The sequence below is a fragment of the Staurois parvus genome, unplaced genomic scaffold, assembly GCF_062004578.1.
Source record: "Staurois parvus isolate SC_StPar_1 unplaced genomic scaffold, SC_StPar_1.0 ptg000884l, whole genome shotgun sequence".
Classification (NCBI taxonomy): domain Eukaryota; kingdom Metazoa; phylum Chordata; class Amphibia; order Anura; family Ranidae; genus Staurois; species Staurois parvus.
Genome location: NW_028318680.1, coordinates 29,926 through 49,109, shown reverse-complemented (window position 1 = coordinate 49,109; position 19,184 = coordinate 29,926). Strand labels below are relative to the sequence as shown.

Sequence of the window (19,184 nt, the reverse complement as noted above, 5' to 3'; positions counted from 1 at the left end):
ATGGACCATTTCATCAAATCTTGTTTACATTATCAGTGAGCTGACACAGTGCACTCAGCTGTTATCTGGAGAACTCAGTTACAGCCTAACTTCTGGAGAAAAGGGAAAAATTAGCATACCTCCACCAGGACTTGGCAACAGGCATGAACACCTTCAGCCTCAACACAAAAAAGTGCCACACTAGATCCAGAGCAGTGGCCCAGCAGGTTTAGACCCAGATTTAGTATAAGGTTCAAGAGTTGGCAGCCTACTACTACCACCAACAGAGCCTACACAGATATTTTGCTCTGTAACATATTCCTTTAAACCTGTCAGGTCATAGATTTCTTGCTGCCATCTCCTCCTCTAGTATTGCCTGATTAGCTAATAAAAGGTCTATGGAAACAGCAATTTCTCAGCATTACTACTTGCATATCCAACCACTAGCTGTACATCCAACCCAAAGTTCTTCAAGCTACAGTAACGGCTTTTGGATACAATGGCAAAGGGAAGGATTTTACATTACTACAAAGAACTAGAAAGATGTCAGGGCTCCATATGTCAAGCCGACAGCCTGTGCTACCACTTTTCAAATGAAGCTCTGAGATGTGCTTAAATGTCAGGTGGATCATAAAGTCTTACGTTATTGGAAGCCTGGAAGATTTCTAGCTTTTGTGTCTTTTTGGTTCTTTAAATAAAAAATGAGCAACCTGGGGGGGGGGTCTTGCTAGCATTAAGCGAAGATCGCAACAGACATGGCTAGGATAGAATGGTACAGAACCATCCTGCTCTATGCTAAGAATATGCTTTGGTTTGATTGGTTCTATGCAAGAAGAGATAAATCCAGTAGATCTAAACCTATTTAAATCACATAAAAGCTATGTTATTTTAAAAAGGAAAGAGAAAGCTTCAGGTCCTGTCAAATCTGAATCTTTCATTAAAATAGTGCCTGGCGAGTCTGTTATGGTCACATTCTGTTATGGGATGATAAGCGTCTCCCAATTATGCTCCTGCATTGTCACCCTATTGCAAGAGCCCCTGGGCTACAACAGAACTCATTGAGTAGAAAGCCGTTCCAAAGGAATAGTGTTCAGCGTATGCTGGGGAGAGTGCATAGAAAATGACTGAAAAAGGCTGGAGGAGATTATCAGTGCAAAGACACAAAAGGATGAAAAAAAAGTGAACTTTTCTATGGAAAAAACAAAACAAAAAAGCAAACGGATACACAGCGCTTTAAACACACAAAAAAGGTAAAGTAACATTACAATGCACTTATTAGCTTTGCCCTTTATAGAATACACTTGTCATCTGCCATGCTCCAATGTAGAGGTTTAGGTAGGATTTTTTATGATCTCAGCACTGAGTTTGTAATAGGGCCTCTATTCCAAGCATATTAGACTACAGCGTTTCCAACTCACAAAGCGAGACTGTAGATTGTTGATCCAGGGAGTATCAGAGTACCTGGGGGATCAGGAAAGAATTTTTCCCTAATGCAGCAAATTGAGTCATGTTTTATAACCATAGTGTGTTGCTTTACAAGTTTTGTGGGATATCTTGGTGTATTGGCAGATCATGGATTTCAGAGGGCTGTATTAATGCAATGCATGTTAAATGTGCAGCATAACAAGTGGTAATGCACTGCACCATTGTAAATGGGCCCTTCAAGTTATGACTGTTGGGACCTCTTTGAAATGCAATCACAGATGATTTTACTGAACATATCACGTAATGTTTTAGGTATTGTAATGTTTATTTTCGCCTACATTATTTTGTGTATGCTGGTGAATTATGACTTGCCAGCAGTATTATAATTGGAGTCATAGAGCATTTAATTGTAGGTGTCTAGTTGTTATCATAGGCGGACAATAAATATAGGATTTATTTTCTATAGACTGTACATAATTAGCATTCACTTTCATTCTCTGAGTAGAATGTTATCCACAGTTCACCAGATATATTTTTCATAAATTGCATGCAACCTGCAATGTATTATTGTCTCAGCAACTACTAGTTGCTGAATAATGTCAAACAGCTTCTAGTGGAGTTCTCCTTTATGCTAAAACAGACAAAATGACAATGTAATGCTTTTTCCCCCTCAGACATACAATACAAAATAGATTTTACCCCCCCCCCCAGAGTAAGTGAATGTGCAATTCTCTGATTCATGGAACAGTGACACTCTTGTGACAAAGTAACCTCAATTCAGAGAATGGAACTGCCAAAGTCATAAAGAGAACATTCTCACCAAGAAAGGATTACCAATCACAGCACTATATAAAAGAGGTCAATGAACACCAAGACTTAAGGGTAGACTTAGGCTTATATTTATAAATTAGTAAATCTGACATTCCCCCTAACATTTACATTAAGTAAATGACCAGTTTGTAAATTTTAAATGACAGTGACTGTTTGTTAATTTCACCAAAGAGAAGCATGGCTAGAGCTTTTTTTGGCCATACATCTCTTCTGGGTCACAGGATGCACTTAATTGATCTCTCCTGTGACCCAGAATCAGCCAATAACCATATTGTCTGGATCCAAACAGATTCCCAATTGGTAACGGTCTAAGCGTCTCAGTGCGACGTTGAGATGTTGGCCAGCCCGGAGCTCCATTGAGCACTGGAGGAGCAGTGCAGTGAGCGATGACTGACAGTCACCGCTCTCTGCTCAGAGCAGACCAGAACTGAGTGGGACAGCTGCAGCATGAAGTGAAGTATGTATATTAATTTACTTGCATACCCCAAACTTCTCCTTTCACTATAACTTATTATATCACAACTCGACTACTGTAACTCCCTCCTCACCGGCTTACCTCACCACAGGCTATCCCCACTTCAGTCTATCCTGAATACTGCGGCCACTCATCCACCTTACTAACCACTCCGTATCCGCCACCCCCCTCGGGCAAACGGAAGCCAATGGAGCAATTGGCAAACAGATAAAATTCTAAATACTAACATTGACGTATAAAGCTAGTCATAAATACTGCCCCAAATTACATCACTGACTTGATATCCAAATACCACCCAAAACGTACGCTCTGCTCATCGAAAGACCTCCTACTCTCTAGTTCCCTGGTCTCCTCCTCCCATGCCCGTCTCCAGGACTTCTCCAGGGCCTCCCCCATCCTCTGGAACTCCCTACTCCAATCCATCAGACTATCACCTACCCTCCTCTCCTTTAGGCGCACCCTGAAAACCCATCTCTTCAGGGAAGCCTACCCCGTCCTCAGCTAATTGCCGATCTCCTCCACTCTTCCTACCACTCCATCCCCACAGCTATGTCCTCCTGTACCACTATCCCCTACCTCCTAGATTGTAAGCTCCAAGGAGCAGGGCCTTCGAACCCCTCATGTATCGAACTGTATTGTTACTGTACTGTCTCCCATTGTAATGTACAGCGCTGAGCAAACTGTTGGTGCTATATAAATACTGTATAATAATAATAACTTACAGTATCTAATACCAAGAACAAAGCTTAATATACAGCAGCTTAAAAGTCAACGTGGAGGCTGCACTTGGGTGACAACACTCACTGTGCTGTATTTATCCAAAGGCAGCATGGTCACCCTAGGAAAGGAAATATATTAGGACTACAGAACACCTCACCACCCCTCAGTTTCATGACAAAAGGGGAGATAACTTGGAAGAATGCTTACTGATAACAGTAGAGCAGAAATAGAGAGCACATGGGATTTTCAGCTCAGTGGATTCCTGGGAAAATCAACAGGTAAATGTTTGCATCTACTGAATAAATACAGTATATTCTTGAAAGCATTTGGTTATATCCAATAGACAAAAATGAAGGAAATAAGAGAAGTTTATTGTTAGGGTTTACATATATCAACTAACTTCTCACTTGCTTGAAGACACCGTTTGTGTGAGCACGTGCCCATTGCTATGATATGTGCTAAACAACATCTAGAGTAAATATCTACAGTCTCCAGGACTTCTCCAGGGCCTCCCCCCATCCTCTGGAACTCCCTACCCCAATCCATCAGACTATCACTTACCCTCCTCTCCTTTAGGCACACCCTGAAAACCCATCTCTTCAGGGAAGCCTACCCCGCCCTCACCTAACAGCCGATCTCCTCCACTCCTCCTACCACTCCATCCCCCACAGCCACCTCCTCCTGTACCACTATCCCCTCCCTCCTAGATTGTAAGCTTGAAAGAGCAGGGCCCTCGAACCTCTCGTATATTGTTTTGTTACTGTATTGTCTCATGTTCTGTCCCCCACTATATTGTATAGCGCTGAGCAAACTTTTTGGCGCTATATAAACACTGTATAATAATAATAATAATAATAATAATAATACATTGCACCATTGTCTGCACCAAATTTGACAAGCTCATTATCAACACAGAGTTTTCATTCTGTCCTAATGTTCTTATAGTTTTCATTTCAGTGCAACAGCTTCTCCCATGAGCCAAGAACATACCAAAAGCATAACTAGTTTCTGAGTAATATAGTTTATGTGAATTTTGGGACAGAGGATTAGAGTTTGGATTTAGAATGATTCATGACCACTACCAAAGTGTCGTATATACAATAGATGTGTATTTTTTTTTTTTAAAGCCGGTTTTGATTATGAGCATTCTTAAATGAGTCAAAGACCACATGTTACAAAATTCCTAGTGCTCTTCTCATTTTAAACCTTGTATATCCAAATGATAAGTGCATGTTACCCCAAAATATAATATTTTGTACATGGATCTGTGTTAGTTTGCAAATGTAGGCTATTGTATTTTAATTTCTTCTTTACCTGTAACATACCTGGAGATTCTGGCAGTTCCCCTTCTTTTCGGTTTCAATCTGACTAAGCTAAAAATGGAAGCAGATCCTTCCTAGCGTGGGCAGTTTGCATCTCTGTCTTCTAGATAGGAGATACAGGATGCTGTGCATACGCACTGAGTGCCTGTATTCCTGTGGTCAGACGGCTTCTGACATGTCCTCCTCTCCAAGAGCTGATCAGCACAAGGAGTCTCAATTCTCACCCTCCAAACCCACTCATGGGACAACTTGCAAGCAATAAAAAAAACAAAAAAAAAAAACACACACACATTTTAAAGAGGTACTTCCCCCTTATAAAAATGACAAATTTGTATCCCAATCCCAGCACTACCTGCATGGAGTATGCATATTCTCCCTGTGCCTGCATGGGTTTCCTTTGGGTATTGTGGTTGCCCCACACTCCAAAAAGGTATGCTAGTGGGTTAAAGTGGTTCTAACGGCTAAAAGCTTTTTACCTTCATGCATTCTACCTCCCTCCCATCTTCATTGGCTCATGATGCTGTCAATCACAGCCAGTGAAAAGAGAAAGGGGGGGGGGGCAAGCTGCATTCTGTGTCTTGTGGACATACAGGGCCGGCTTGGGAGCAAGCACTCACTAATGCCCCCAGAGCAACCACATTGCTCTAGGGGCACTTGGCAGGGGGGAGAGGCCAGAAGCAATGACAGGGGACCTAAGAACAGGAGGACCAGGGCTGCTCTGTGCAACTAGAGCAGGTAAGTATACCATGTTTGTTATTTATGTTTTTGACTTTGTACCTTTACAATCACTTTAATTGGCTCCTGTCTAAACTGGCTGTAGTATGTACAAATGTGAATTAGGGACCTTAGATTGTACACTCCTTGAGGGCAGTGACTGATGTGAATGTACAATATATATGTGAATCGCTGAGTAAATTGACAATGTTATCCAAGTACCTGTAATAAATAAATAAATGGTGTAGACACTTGTGTGTCCCCTAACAAGAGGGAAAATTATAACAAAGGCACCTTTAGAAATATTGGGTAATATCTATAAACATTTGTTTGTTGATTGCCAATTGCGAGGTTTTAATTCTCTGCATACCTTATTTTGCTTTTCTTCCCTGGTCTTCTCATGGTGGCCATTTTTACTATGGGCAGATGAAGCCATCTGCCTTTACTTCCTGGCACTTTGCCTAGAACTCCAGATCTGCTTCCTGGAATATGTGATAGGAACTTTCCAGGATGCATTGTTTACATCACCAGTGACTCAACCAAGAAGTGAAAAACAGTACTTGTAAGTAAAAGCAAAAAATGTTGCTTTAACTAATGTACATAAGATGATTTTTCTATGCACACGCAGAGCTGTATGCCAATGTGTTTTTTTAGTGAAAGATGAAAAACGTCTGCTTTAATCTTTATTTTTGAAAAAAATCTAGACAGTTTTTGTGAATAAATCAATTAAAAAAAAAATATTACCAAGTCACAAATATTAATTTTTATTTTTTTAATATGAGGGTTATAAAAAAAAATTCCAGTTCAGTGCCCTGTTGTCATTCAGTATTTATTCCTGCCCAACCATACTACAACATCACACAAAGCGTCATCAGCATTTCAAAGGCTTGGTACACATAGGCATTTTTTTTTAACCATGGCTTGTAAACACTGATCTGAATAGCATAACTTTCAGTAAGCATTTACAAGCCATTGAAAAATAAATAATGTTGGCTAACGTTCCTGAAGCCCTTTAAAGGTTTTATTCTGGGAGTATTGTATATAGATCTGGGGGAATAAAGCTGGGCATACCCCAGGGACGGACTGACAACTCATGGTGCCCCTGGGCAATAGGGGATCATGGGGCCCCTGTGTTCTTGCCCAAACTCAAAAAAGCCTATGAAAAAGGTACCAGGGGCATCTCATGGGGCCCCCTACTGACCCGAGTTTCCAAATGGTCAGTCCGCCTGTGGCATACTCTAGATGTTTTTTAAAAAGAGGTTTGTACAAAAATCCTCAGTATATTTGATGACTTGAACATTTTTCAAAAGTACTTCAAAATTTAGTTTGCTTTTACCAATCAATTTTGAAGCAAATGGACTTTCCCAAAACAAAAACTACATAATACTAAGACATTGGTTGAAGAAAATTAGTCTATCTAGCTTCTTCAAATTTTCTTGCCATGGTGCTGAAAAATTAATGCCGATTTGACCCTACTAATGATAAAAAAGTGAAAAAACATATCAAGCAAAATTCTACTAATGTATGGCCAGCTTAAGACCTGTATTGAACACCCCCAGACTAGAAGATATGCAGGGCTGCTGTTAGAAACCATGGGGCCCCATACAGCCAACCTGACAGGGCCCCCATCAAAAAACAGTTTACTATGCTTCAGTTATGAATGAACACAGTGAGTGAGTGATCGATACCAATCACTCATTGTGTTCATTCAGGAAAAGAAAGGGCTGGCAAATGTGACATTTACTGGAACCTTCCCCCACTGTCCATCCTGAAGGATTCTATTGTCCTAGTGTTGTGGCAACGAAAGGAGGGAAGCCGGCAGCACTGTGGGTGTGGGGGCACACAGGGGGGCATGTGTGGTGCACAGGGAGGGTGATGAGTGCGATGGGGGGGGGGCAATTATTGGAACTGATCCCCTGTATAGCTTTCTCTGCAGCAGCTAAAACTAGAGAGGAGAGAAGCCAGCTTTCAGCTGCTGAAGAGAGATACAGGAGATCGGTTCCAATAACTGTCCTCTTCCGCGCCATGCTGCTCACCCTCCCTGCCCACATCCAATTCACCCATCTGCCTGGGCCCCCCTGCTGGCCTGGGCCCCGTACAGGAGGACTGGTGGTACCCCCTTATCCATGGCCCTGACAATATGCCCTTAGAGCCTCATGAAAACTGCTTATTGCTTTTTAAATAATTGCAGAAATGATGAATAGCATCCCTAGGCTGTGATTCACAAATTCTGTGTGTACCGGACCAAACAGGCTGATTCAATGGGGAGAAAGTAGTTTGCAGAGAAGAAGAATCCATCAAAAATCAGATGTTATTGATCTGGATCTAGAACGATATGATCTGTAAAATAAAATCTGTTACTCAGAATTTTTGTTTTTGGCACATCACTGCTCTTTATAATGCTCTCCCAAAAAATTACAAGTCAGCAGCTACAAATCTTGTGCCTGCTGACTTTTATAAGGCCACTTACCTGTCCAGGGATCCATTTATGTCCTCACCCAAGCAGATTCTTCAATTTAGGGGCGGTATCTTAAGTAAGGATTTCCTGCTGCACATGTGCAAAACGTGCTTCACTTTGTGAATGATCCTGCAGTCTTCTGGTAACCATGAAGTGTCCCAGTAGGCTGTGGGGGGAGGGGAGGGGCGAACGTTCGGCTCAGATTGCTGCAGTGCATCTGACAGGAAGTGGGAGTGGGTACCTGTCAGAACCAGGTAACCACTCCCCCCCCCAAAGAGGGTCAAATGTGGCAGTGGAGAGGGGAGGATACAAACAAGCAGAACTTCCCCTTTCCGGTGAAGTTCCATTTTAATAGATGTGGGGGATGCGACTTCAGCTATCTCTGAGCACCCTGTGTGCCTGCAGATGTTAGAGCCCTTTCACACTGGTGCTCAAATGAAAAATGATAAACAATTAAAGAGTTCATAAACCCATGACCCTGCATTCACTATATCTGGACCCCACAGTTTACAGAACACGGAAATGCAATTATTTTAGTAAATATAAACTGCTAAACACCTTTTCTCATCAGCAGTTAGAGCATTCTTGTGACTTCTATCAGTGTCCATCTGAGCACTGGTTAAAGCTTGTAGGAGGAGTTTTCATTCTCACCTGATTGTCCTATGAGGCTGCAGGACCCCTGACCCTCTGTCTGGACAGTGCTGATTGGCCCTGTGCTGATCACATGCACTCTCCCCAAGAAAAAAACCCCCAAAACAACTCTCTAGCAATACACACCAAACTGAGCATGTGCAGCTTGCCCCCAAGGCTCTGTTCTATCAGCAGATGGATTGGGGACAGTAGCAGAAGGGGAGCATCAGAGAAGACGAGATCAAACATTCTTTTTACACAATGTAGAGGATTAACCACTTAGGTTCAACAGTGAGTATAACAACCATGCTCTACTGGATATACAGACTGATTTTACTATTCATATTGGCTTGCGAATGTAAACAGATGACCATTCATTTACATCCATTTACATTTGTGTCCAATCAGGTCCTTTTTTTAAGCAGAACAAGGCTCCATTTTTTTTTCAGTTTAAACAGATGTAAAAATGGATGTTAATCGGTTTAGGTCCATTTTTAGGAAAGAAACATTTTTTGATTATACTTTTATCACCTATGTGTAAAAATAGATGTAAACTGAACAGAAGTTCAGATTATCATTTTTTTTTTTTCTTAGCAAAGGGTGGGGGGCAACCACTTCCCTTTTAGCTGCAGCCAGGGGTGTGCACATGTAAGCAGGAATTATACCCCATCGCTTCAAATAAATGAGGCCACTCTGAAAGCTCCCTGCAACCGCGGATACAACAATCTTCTCATCACCTGCCAAATGCTCTCTGAAGAGCGATTCAAACCTGGATCTCTCTTCAGAGACCAAAGCAAGTGTGAACAAGCCATAAGGCTAAGTTTACACATGTGCCAATAACAGGCATTCCAGCTGCATTTTTAATGCCTCATGAACACCTGTCAATGTTCTGTTCCAATTGACAGCATAGTTCACACAGTCGCATTCGTGGTACTTCACATTCCATCTCACCAAAATGTATCCAGTATGTAGCATTAGGCTGGCATTACGCTTCCTTAAACACCTTTATTCATGTCAATTCAACAGCACTACATATGCCTCAGAAATGCCCATATGGCTTTTACAGTGGATTTGACATTAGACCGCGTTATTATTAGAGAGGACAGTACAATAGAAAACCAACACAGAGGAGGTGCCTGGCAAGCAAGAATATGATGCAAATGCATCAATAATGTATCTGAACATAAAGGTGCATTATTGGGTATCAAAAATTTTAGAGCACATCTAAGACTAGGTTCACATCTATGCAGGTTGCGGTTGATGCATTTTGGAACACGTCTTTTTGCCGTGTTTTGCATTTTTTTGCCAATAAAATATGACAGTTCTGTTCATGTGATGACTTTGATGCGACTTTACACTCTCTGGGACTCAAGTAGCATTAAAGAAGTGCAGGAACCTTTATGTGACCAAAGTTGCATGTTAGGGTCAAGGTTAAATTTTAGTGCTAGGGTTAGCAGTAATTAGGGTTAGTGTTTCAACACTAACGAATACCTCTATCCCTAACTATCTCTGACCCCAACCAAAACCCTAACATGCGACTTTGGTCATATAAAGGTTCCTGCACTACTTTGATGCTACTTGAGTGCCAGAGAGAGTAAAGTGGCACTACATGAACAGAACTGTAACACTTTTCTATTAGAAAAAAAAAAAATGCAAAAACGCATCAAAAAACGCAACACTTGGTCCATTGAAGTCGATTACATGCAAAATGCAATCTACTTGTTGGAAAGAAAGTCCCTGACCCTTTCCAAAAAACGTACAGATGTGAACTATATCCATAGAAAATCATGCTAAATGGAATGTATTGTATTCCTGCAAAGTGGAAAATGCACTGAAACAGGGGAGGACTGACCATTCGAACACTGCCCGAGGGCCCAGGGTCAGTAGGGGGCCCCATGAAATGCCCATGTACCTTTTTTATAGGGTTATAGACTAACAACTCATGGGGCCCCCGGGCATGATACCCTATTGCCCGGGGGCCCCATGAGTTGTCAATCCACCCGTGCACTGAAATCCACATAAGTGTGAAGCTAGGGTAAATGAGCCCTAAAGAACTAGTCTCCATTAGCCAACTGCATGCTGGAACAATTCGCTTCTCAATAGCAGAGAGATCACAGGTTTAGGGCTCTTTCACATGTATGTTCCAATCGGGTCTGCTTGCCCGTTTTTCAGGGGGACCCCATCAGAACCTCCATTCTCCTCTATGGAGCGGCGGGTGTGAACGTGTCCATTTACACCCGCCGACATCCAATCTGATCTGCAAAAAAGGGACGGATGGGGATCCAATTCTCCTTCTGTCCGTCAGATCGGGTCAGATGGAAACAGACAGGAGGTCCGTTTTCATCAGAACGCTCATTAAGCAGAGCGAGCAGCTCTGTGTCCACTCTGCAGCAGCGGAGCAGAGACACAGCTGTCATCCGCTTGCTCAGCGGGGATCAGCGGAGAGATCCCCCGCTGAGCAAGCAGATCCGCTAAATGGGTCCGCCCCGTGTGAAAGGCTTTGACTACAGTGTATGTCAGGAATTTAAGTGATGGGTGCAAATTGATACACTTCTTGATAGAAACATCTTTAGTGTGTTATCTGTTACAAATGCACACAATATTGTGTTTAAACAAAAGAAAACATTCAAATAAAAATACACAGAATATGTTTTCATTAAATGTTGCTAATAAAATGAAATAAGACCAACATACAGGCATTGTCTACAATGATTAACTTTCTTGATCTACAAGTGAAAAGAACAAGGCAAAACCTTTCCTCCATTTTGGATAGAGTGTCCCATTGGGGAGATTTTCCGTCAATTCTTGTCCTACAGCCAAAACAGGAAGTGAGAGGAAATCTCTACAAAAGAAAGAAAATCAGAACTAGTGTGCCCATTGGAAGATTATCACTCATCGCATCTCTTCTGATGACAACCCAAAATGTGGGATTTTCTTTTACATTTGCTCACAGTGATAGCAAACAGGATAAAAAGAGAGGCGAATCTCCCTAACAGGGTCACAGACCGCTATAAATCCCCTGAGGTGTTCCAATCCCTCTACAATCTAAAAACTAAACATTTCAAATGTTGCAGCATGCCAATTCTTAGATGTGGTGGCTGCATTTTGATTTCTTCAAAATTTGACAGGTTGATCCTGCCAGTATTTATGCTATTTTTCACTTTCCTTTAAAGCGGGGGTCAGCAACCAGTAGACCGTGATCTACCAGTAGATCTCGGCCAGGTGACTGGTAAATCACGGTCTGGGCTTGCTGACCCGCCATCCCAGAGCATCAAACAGAGGGGATGCAGAGGGGATACTTGTAAAGTTGGAGCTGTAGTAGGGTGCAAGAGCCGAATAAGCCGGTGTCTCCTCTGTAGTGCTGGCTCCTACGCCTTTTCATGGTTGGTGGGTGTAGCACCTGCTATGGCATGTGTACATTTCTGACTGCTGCCTCAGCAGCTAAAGGAGATAGGGATTGGGGGTGGTAAAACTGACTCAACCGCAGGGTTTTACCACCCCCCAACATTACATGCGAACAAGCCTTAAGAGTGCCGCTGCCAGATGCAACGAAGGGCTCATTCACAAGTGCAGCAGGCACTACTGCTCCTCCGCAAAGTGATCTAAGTGTGTTTGATAGGTGGTGAGAAAGCGATAGGTTGCCCCCCTCACCACCTGCTTTAAACCCATGATTGCCGTGCAATGCACGCCACTGTGATACGGTAGTACGGCAATTAGAGGTTTATATCAGGTGTGAGGACACTGTGCCCAGGGATCTTGGATTTCTCCCAGGTTGTTCAAGTAGATATCCACCGCTCTAACCACTCGCCTACTGGGCACTTTTACCCCCTTCCTGCCCAGGCCAAATTTCAGCTTTCAGTGCTCTCGCACTTTGAATGACAATTGCGCGGTCATGCAACACTGTACCCAAACTACATTTTTATCTTTTTTTTTTTTTTTTTTAAAGACAGACACAGCTCTCTGTTGGTGGTATTTAATCACCACTGGAGGGGGGGGGGGGTATTTTTTGCTAAACAAACTAAAGAGACTGACATTTAAAAAAAAAAAAAAAAAAAAAAAAAGTTCTCAGTTTCTGTTATAAAATTTTGTAAATAAGTAATTTTTCTCCTTCCCTGATGTGCGCTAATGAGGCTGCAGTGATGAGCACTGATAGGCATCACTTGTGGGCATTGACAGGCATCACTGAAAGGCAGTACTCCTATATGGCACGGATATGCACTGGTAGGTACGGATATGTGGCATTGATGGGCACTTACAGGTGGCATTGATGGGGCTACACTGATCATCAGGGCACTAACGATCAGTGTAGTAGTCCCTCTTAGGAATGCCGATTACCGCTTCTCCTCTCCTCACGAGCTGTCAGCAGGAGGAGAGGACTGTCGATAACTGGTATTTCCTATTTACATGTGATCAGCTGTGATTGGACACAGCTGATCACATCACATGATAGAGCCGACGTTATTGGCTCTTTACAGTGATCGGTGATCTGCTGTGTTCCAGGGACACAGCGCACCACCGATCGCTGCGTCGCGCACCCCTGAGGGCGAACACGTGCAGTCAAAGTGGAAGGACATCATATGACGTCCTCGGAGAACGAGACAACCGCCGCCCTCCTGTCATTACCTTATATGGTGGTCGGGAGGCGGTTAAGGTTGCTTACCCCTGATTTAAAGTGTAACTTTATGAGATAAAATGAAAATGGGCTGATAGGCAGGATTTTTAATGCAGTGACGTCATCTTGGCCAGACAATAGAGACCCGGAAGTCTGTCATCAGAAGATGTCAGAGGCCAGTGGGGAGTACTGGGGATGGCGCATTGCTGGATCCAATGTGTGTATAGTACCGTTTTAACAGATCAAGCTGTCCAGCAAAAGGAGGTAGTTAGAGGGTTCAGACAAACCAAACCAATTACCACTGACAGGGGTGTTTCGAATAGTCCGTTTTTATTCATGTATGTAAAACCTTTATCCCAAAAGTTCATCTGAGGCCTCGATCACAGAGGCCAACTATTACGTGGACTGTGTTTGCCAGCACGGGAATCCACAGATGTTCTGTGCAGGCAGCCCCATTCATCTTAATTTGCAATTTGACAGCTGTGGAGGTGCAGGAGCACAGCCCTGAATGCACACAGTCTGCGATTGGGGCCGTGTAACCACACGCCTGTCAAACTGGGAGCAGCGGCTGTATCTGAGCAGCCGCTGCATCCCAATTGAAATTAATAGGACTGCATGCACATTACAGCTGTGCATCCCAGTGCCAGCAAACACAGTCCTCATAATGGCATATACTGCATTACACCCATGTGAATGAAGCCTAATTTTTCTATTGCATCTAACACTACATCAGTGGTTCATATAGTGATCTCGGTGTAAAGCTATTCACCCTGAAGTCATCACAGAGGACAAGGGGGCACTCTTTACATCTGGAGGAAAAGAAATTTAATCTACAAAACACGGAAAGGTTTCTTCACAGTAAGAGCTGTGAAAATGGGAAACAGACTCCCTCAAGAGTTGGTTCTGGCCAGCTCAGTGGATTGCTTTAAAAAAGGCCTGGATTCTTAGATACACAGAATATAACTGGATACTAACATTTATAGGTAAAGTTGATCCAGGGAATAACCGATTGCCGATCAGGAAGGAATTTTTTTTTCTGCAGGAGCAAATTGGATTATGCTTTGCTGTTTTTTTTGCCTTCCTCTGGATCAACTGTGGGTATAGGATTATAACTTTTTTTTTTTTTTTTTAAATGGTTGAACTGGATGGACTTTTGTCTTTTTTCAGCCAGGCTAACTATGCAACTACTCTCTAGACCGACAATTTTGATGTCCACATGTGTCTCCATTGCTCCTCCAGTGGAATGGAGCCACTCTGGGTAAAAATAAGGAAAGCAGCCTCCACATTTAGGCTCCATGCACACTGGGTTTAAAGAAAAAAAAAAAAACACACACACACACCAAAAACCACACACTGTTCCTAGAGAAGTTTAACATTTTCACTGTAAAAGCAACTAATGTTAGTCTATGTGTCCATGCACTTTAGGTAGTTTAGAGGCATTTTGAAGCTCAGAGTTTAGAGGCAGAAAAAAAAACAAAAAAAAAAACTTCTGTTTTGCCTTTGAGAGTGTTTTTCTGGCAGAAAAAAAACAAAAAAAAACAAAAACACAACACACAGATTTTTTTTTCTGCCAAGAACACTAGCCTTTAAGTCAATGTGCATGAAGCCATAAGGATTGGTAAGCTTCAACTTAAAAAGTATTACATTGTTTCTACATTTAATACCACTTTTCATTTTCATGAAACAGCTTTTCTGTTTAATACTCATCTTCAGTCTCAATATAATTGTTTTACGTGAATTCAAGTAATACTAGAAACAGCAAAGTCAGATTCAAAATCAAAGAGGCAAAATTCAGAACAAATAATTGTGTCTACAATACACTATATTCCCACATAATGAATTAGCTAGATTGAGAACCATCTAGGATTCTAGAAGAATGCCTTTCAAGGTGCACTCTTGCTACAGCAAGATATCCAACTCCAAATAAAATGAACATAGTGCACCATAGCCTTCCCAACGCATGAGCTCTAGGCATTCAATAATCAATCCTACCATCATCAGGGCTCCTACAGCTCTTGGTAACGAAGGTACAGAAATAGAGCTCAGCATACAAGCAAACTGTCAAAGCATGGCGTTTAATAATAAACCACACACGTACCTATTTTAGAGGAACCTGCAAAGAAACACTATGGTGCGAAGGGTTAATTCTCCACACCCACGCAAAAAAACAAAAATTAAAGGGTTATTAATCAATGTCTCTTGGCAGCACAACCCTGCATTAAGCCTATCCATTCAGGAGATCCCCTTGGTTCCTAAAGACAGAGGATTTCTGGAATGGATCTGGCACCATTTCACTGCCCCAATTTTGTATTTTGCCCTGAAAAGTCTTTGATGAATCCCAAAAGCATTCGCAGCACATGCAAACATTAAAAGAGGACAAGTGGATCTGGGAAGCAATCTGTATTGCACATCAGTCTTAATTAGGCAATTAGTTTTCTTAACCCATGTAGTCCATATATATATATAAAAAGGAAAAAAAATCAACTGCGGTTAATTGCTTGTGACCTACTTTAAAGGCAAAATGCATTTCATGTACATGCGTTTATTTTAAAAGGCGAATGGGATTTCCTAGGAAATGGTAAAACAGATCATTTATCAAGAACGTTGGCGAGAATGATAGCAAAGGCAGCAACGCAGATAGAAAAAAAAGGGAAGTAGAAGTTCACAAGGTTGGCAGGTAAAGTACTACAGTCCCCTGTTCATCAACAACACAAGTGGAGGGAGTGAGGATGAGCGGAGTGACTTCATAGGCGGTGTAAGATCACCAAAGTGAAACCTGCCAATTTCATACAATCAGCTGCTTAGGTGCAATTTGCTAGGGAGGGAAAATCTGTATTTGGTCTTTTATGAAGAAGGTGTAGGTTTTACGATGATTAATTAAGGTAATTTACTTTCTAAGGGAATATTTTAAAAAGGTAGTTTAGCCTATTTCTTTTTGTGTTTTTATTTGATCAATATTTGGGTACTGTTTTATTATGTTTTAGTGTTTTATTATTTTACTTCTTTTTTTTTTATTTACAATTTTTCTACTTGGTGTAAAAATGTAAACTAATGAAGGACTTTTTTTTGAAGACTAGGTCTAAAATAGTTGCAAGGGGCTTCCATAACCCTCCAGACCCATTTAAAGCCCAGTGCACACCCCCCCCCCCAAAGAAAGAAAAAAAACACCTTCTTAACAGACTCCATAGAATTTAGCTGGAAAAAAAAAAATGAACCTCTCTCAATCTCCAATAGGTACCACAGATCTAGGTTAAGGTATGCCCTGTCTGGTAGGATCTCCATAGCGTACGCGGCTTGGGAAGTTCCCACGTTTCCTCGCTCAGGTCTGCGCCTTGATGCGCACAGGTCATGGCAATAACCTGTAGTAACACAATCCTCAGCGGAATCATAAAACGACCGTCAGCTTACGGGACATCGTACACTGCAAAGAACACATTTATGACAGACGCTCAACCAGGACGTCAAAAAGGCAAGAAGACATGCACAGTACCTTTCATCCAGTCTACGACTTGACTCGGGGACCATTTGCTCACAGGTTCCATAATCAATGCCATATTAAACTTTGCCAGGGTTTGAATAGCCACAGATACCAAAGAGAGCTTATGTACAACCCAAGCCTTGTCAGCCTCCCAGCCTCTTGGGATTGGCAGCAGCACAAGAGCAAGCTTTGTCTTTTAGCAGACAGTTCTCAGGCTGGGTGGAAAGCAGCTGTGGATGTCAGCAATGCTGGGATGTCGCTGTCCAGTGGTGCTCAGTACAGGCTTCCATGAGCAGCATCAGTTCTCATGCTGCTGGACAGAGCACGCCTCTCCACACTGTGCACAATGCTGCTTCACACCAGTCACTCCAAGCAAGCAGCCCTTTCTCTCTTCACTCTTTTCTCCCACCTAACACCCTCCTCCCCTCCCTACATGACATCATCCCTCCACCCCCAGCCACAAAGATTCCACCACCAACTCTTCTGTTTCTTTTCTTTTGACAGTAGCTCTTCTGTATGAATGCTCCATGGTCAGCGCCTCTTCTTCGCACTGACTATAGCTGAGCAAAGCTACAGAATCATTTTTTTTTTTGCATATTTCTGACTTCAAATATATGTCTTAGAAAAAACAGCGGTGTGCGGTAACCAACGGCAACCTGTCGATTATCATTTCCGACAGAAGGTGAAATCTTTAGGCGTTTCCTGTAAGGGCTCATTCACACAAAGTGCTGCTACCTGCGTTTTTTTGCGTTGACAAACGCAAGTAAATGCAATGACACATTATTTATTTTATTTATTTCAGGTACTGATATAGCGCCATCAATTTACGCAGTGCTTTACATATATGTACATTCACATCAGTCCCTAACCCTCCAGGGGCGTACAGTCTAAGGTCCCTAACTCACATTCATACATACACATACTGGGGCAGCACAGTGGATAAATGGTTAGCACTTCCGCCTGGCAGTACTAGGGTCGTTGGTTCATAATCCCAACCACGGCACCACCTGCCTGGAGTTTGCATGTTCTCCCTGTGCCTGCGTGGGTTTCCTCCGGGTACTCCGGTTTCCTCCCACACTCCAAAGACATGCTGGTAGGTGAATTGGATCCTGCCAAATTTGGCCCTAGTATGTGTATGTATGAATGTGAGTTAGGGACCTTAGGTTGTACACCCCTTGAGGGTTAGGGACTGATGTGAATGTACAATATATATGTAAAAGCGCTGCGTAAATTGACAGCGCTATAGACGTACCTGAAATAAATAAATAGATACTAGGACAAAATTAGACAGGATCTAATTCACCTACCAGCATGTCTTTGGAGTGTAGGAGGAAACCAGAGTACCCGGAGGAAACCCACACAGGCAGAACATGCAATCTAAGGTCCCAAACTCATATTCATACACACACATACTAGGGCCAATTTAGACAGGATCCAATTCACCTACCAGCATGTCTTTGGAGTGTAGGAGGAAACCCACACAGGCACAGGGAGAACATGCAATCTAAGGTCCCTAACTCATATTCATACATACACATATGTAAAAAAACTTTTTGCGTTGCTACTAGAAAAGATGGGACTATTGGGACAGCAGCACACACCTGGTTATACCACTAGCAAAAAACAACAAACAGAAAATTGATGTTGCTCTAATCACAATAATGCCACAGACATTCCAAAACAAATATTTGCTTTGGAATGTCTGTGGCATTATTGTGATTAGCACAACATCAATTTTCTGTTTGTCATACATACATATACTAGGGCCAATTTAGACAGGAGCCAATTCACCTACCAGCATGTCTTTGGAGTGTGGGAGGAAAGCAGAGTACCCAGAGGAAACCCACACAGGCACAGGGAGAGCATGCAATCTCCAGGCAGGTGGTGCCATCGCTGGGATTTGAACCAACGACCCTAGTACTGCCAGGCAGAAGTGCTAACCATTTAGCCACTATGCTGCCAAAAATTATATGGCGCCAACAGTTTGCTCAGCACTTTACAATATAAGGGAGACAATACAGCAACAATACAGTTCAATACAAGAAGGTTAGGAGGGCCTTGCTCCTTGGAGCTTAGAATCTAAGAGGGAGGGGCTGGTGGTACAAAAGGTAATAACTGTGGGGGATGGACTGGTAGGAGGAAAAGACGATTCGGTTTTTAGCTGAGGGTAGGATAGGCTTCCCTGAAAAGATGGGTTTTCAGAGATCGCCTAAAAGTGGGCAGAGTAGGCGATAGTTGGATAGATTGGGGTAGAGAGTTCCAGAGGATGGGGAGGCTCTGGAGAAGTCCTGGATAGGAGCATGGGAGGAGGAGACAAGGGAGCTAGAGAGCAGGAGGTCGTGGGAGGAGCGGAAAGTGCGGTTTGGTTAATATTAGGAGACAAGATTGGTGATGTAAAATGGTTTTATATGTGATTCTTAATGTTTTGAATTTTATTCGTTGGGCAATGGGAAGCCAGTGGAGGGATTGGCAGAGAGGGGAGGCAGATATGGAATGGTTGGTAAGGTGGATAAGTCTGGCAGCAGCATTCATGATAGACT

At 42.5% G+C, this 19,184-nt stretch overlaps 1 protein-coding gene across 3 annotated transcripts in view; it reads right to left on the bottom strand.

Annotated features, from left to right (window-relative positions):
- CNKSR2 (connector enhancer of kinase suppressor of Ras 2) overlaps positions 1-17,024 on the bottom strand; it is a 426,708-nt gene extending 409,684 nt beyond the window's left edge. For 2 of the 3 annotated variants that reach the window (XM_089656052.1, XM_089656053.1), the window contains exon 1: positions 16,657-17,023. In XM_089656052.1, coding sequence (XP_089512178.1) covers positions 16,657-16,720 — 64 coding nt within the window. In that variant the 5' untranslated portion in view covers positions 16,721-17,023. Of the gene's footprint in view, positions 1-16,656 lie in introns of all 3 variants that reach the window. The other variant, XM_089656051.1, reaches the window with a different exon arrangement.
- Positions 17,025-19,184: the final 2,160 nt, after the last annotated feature.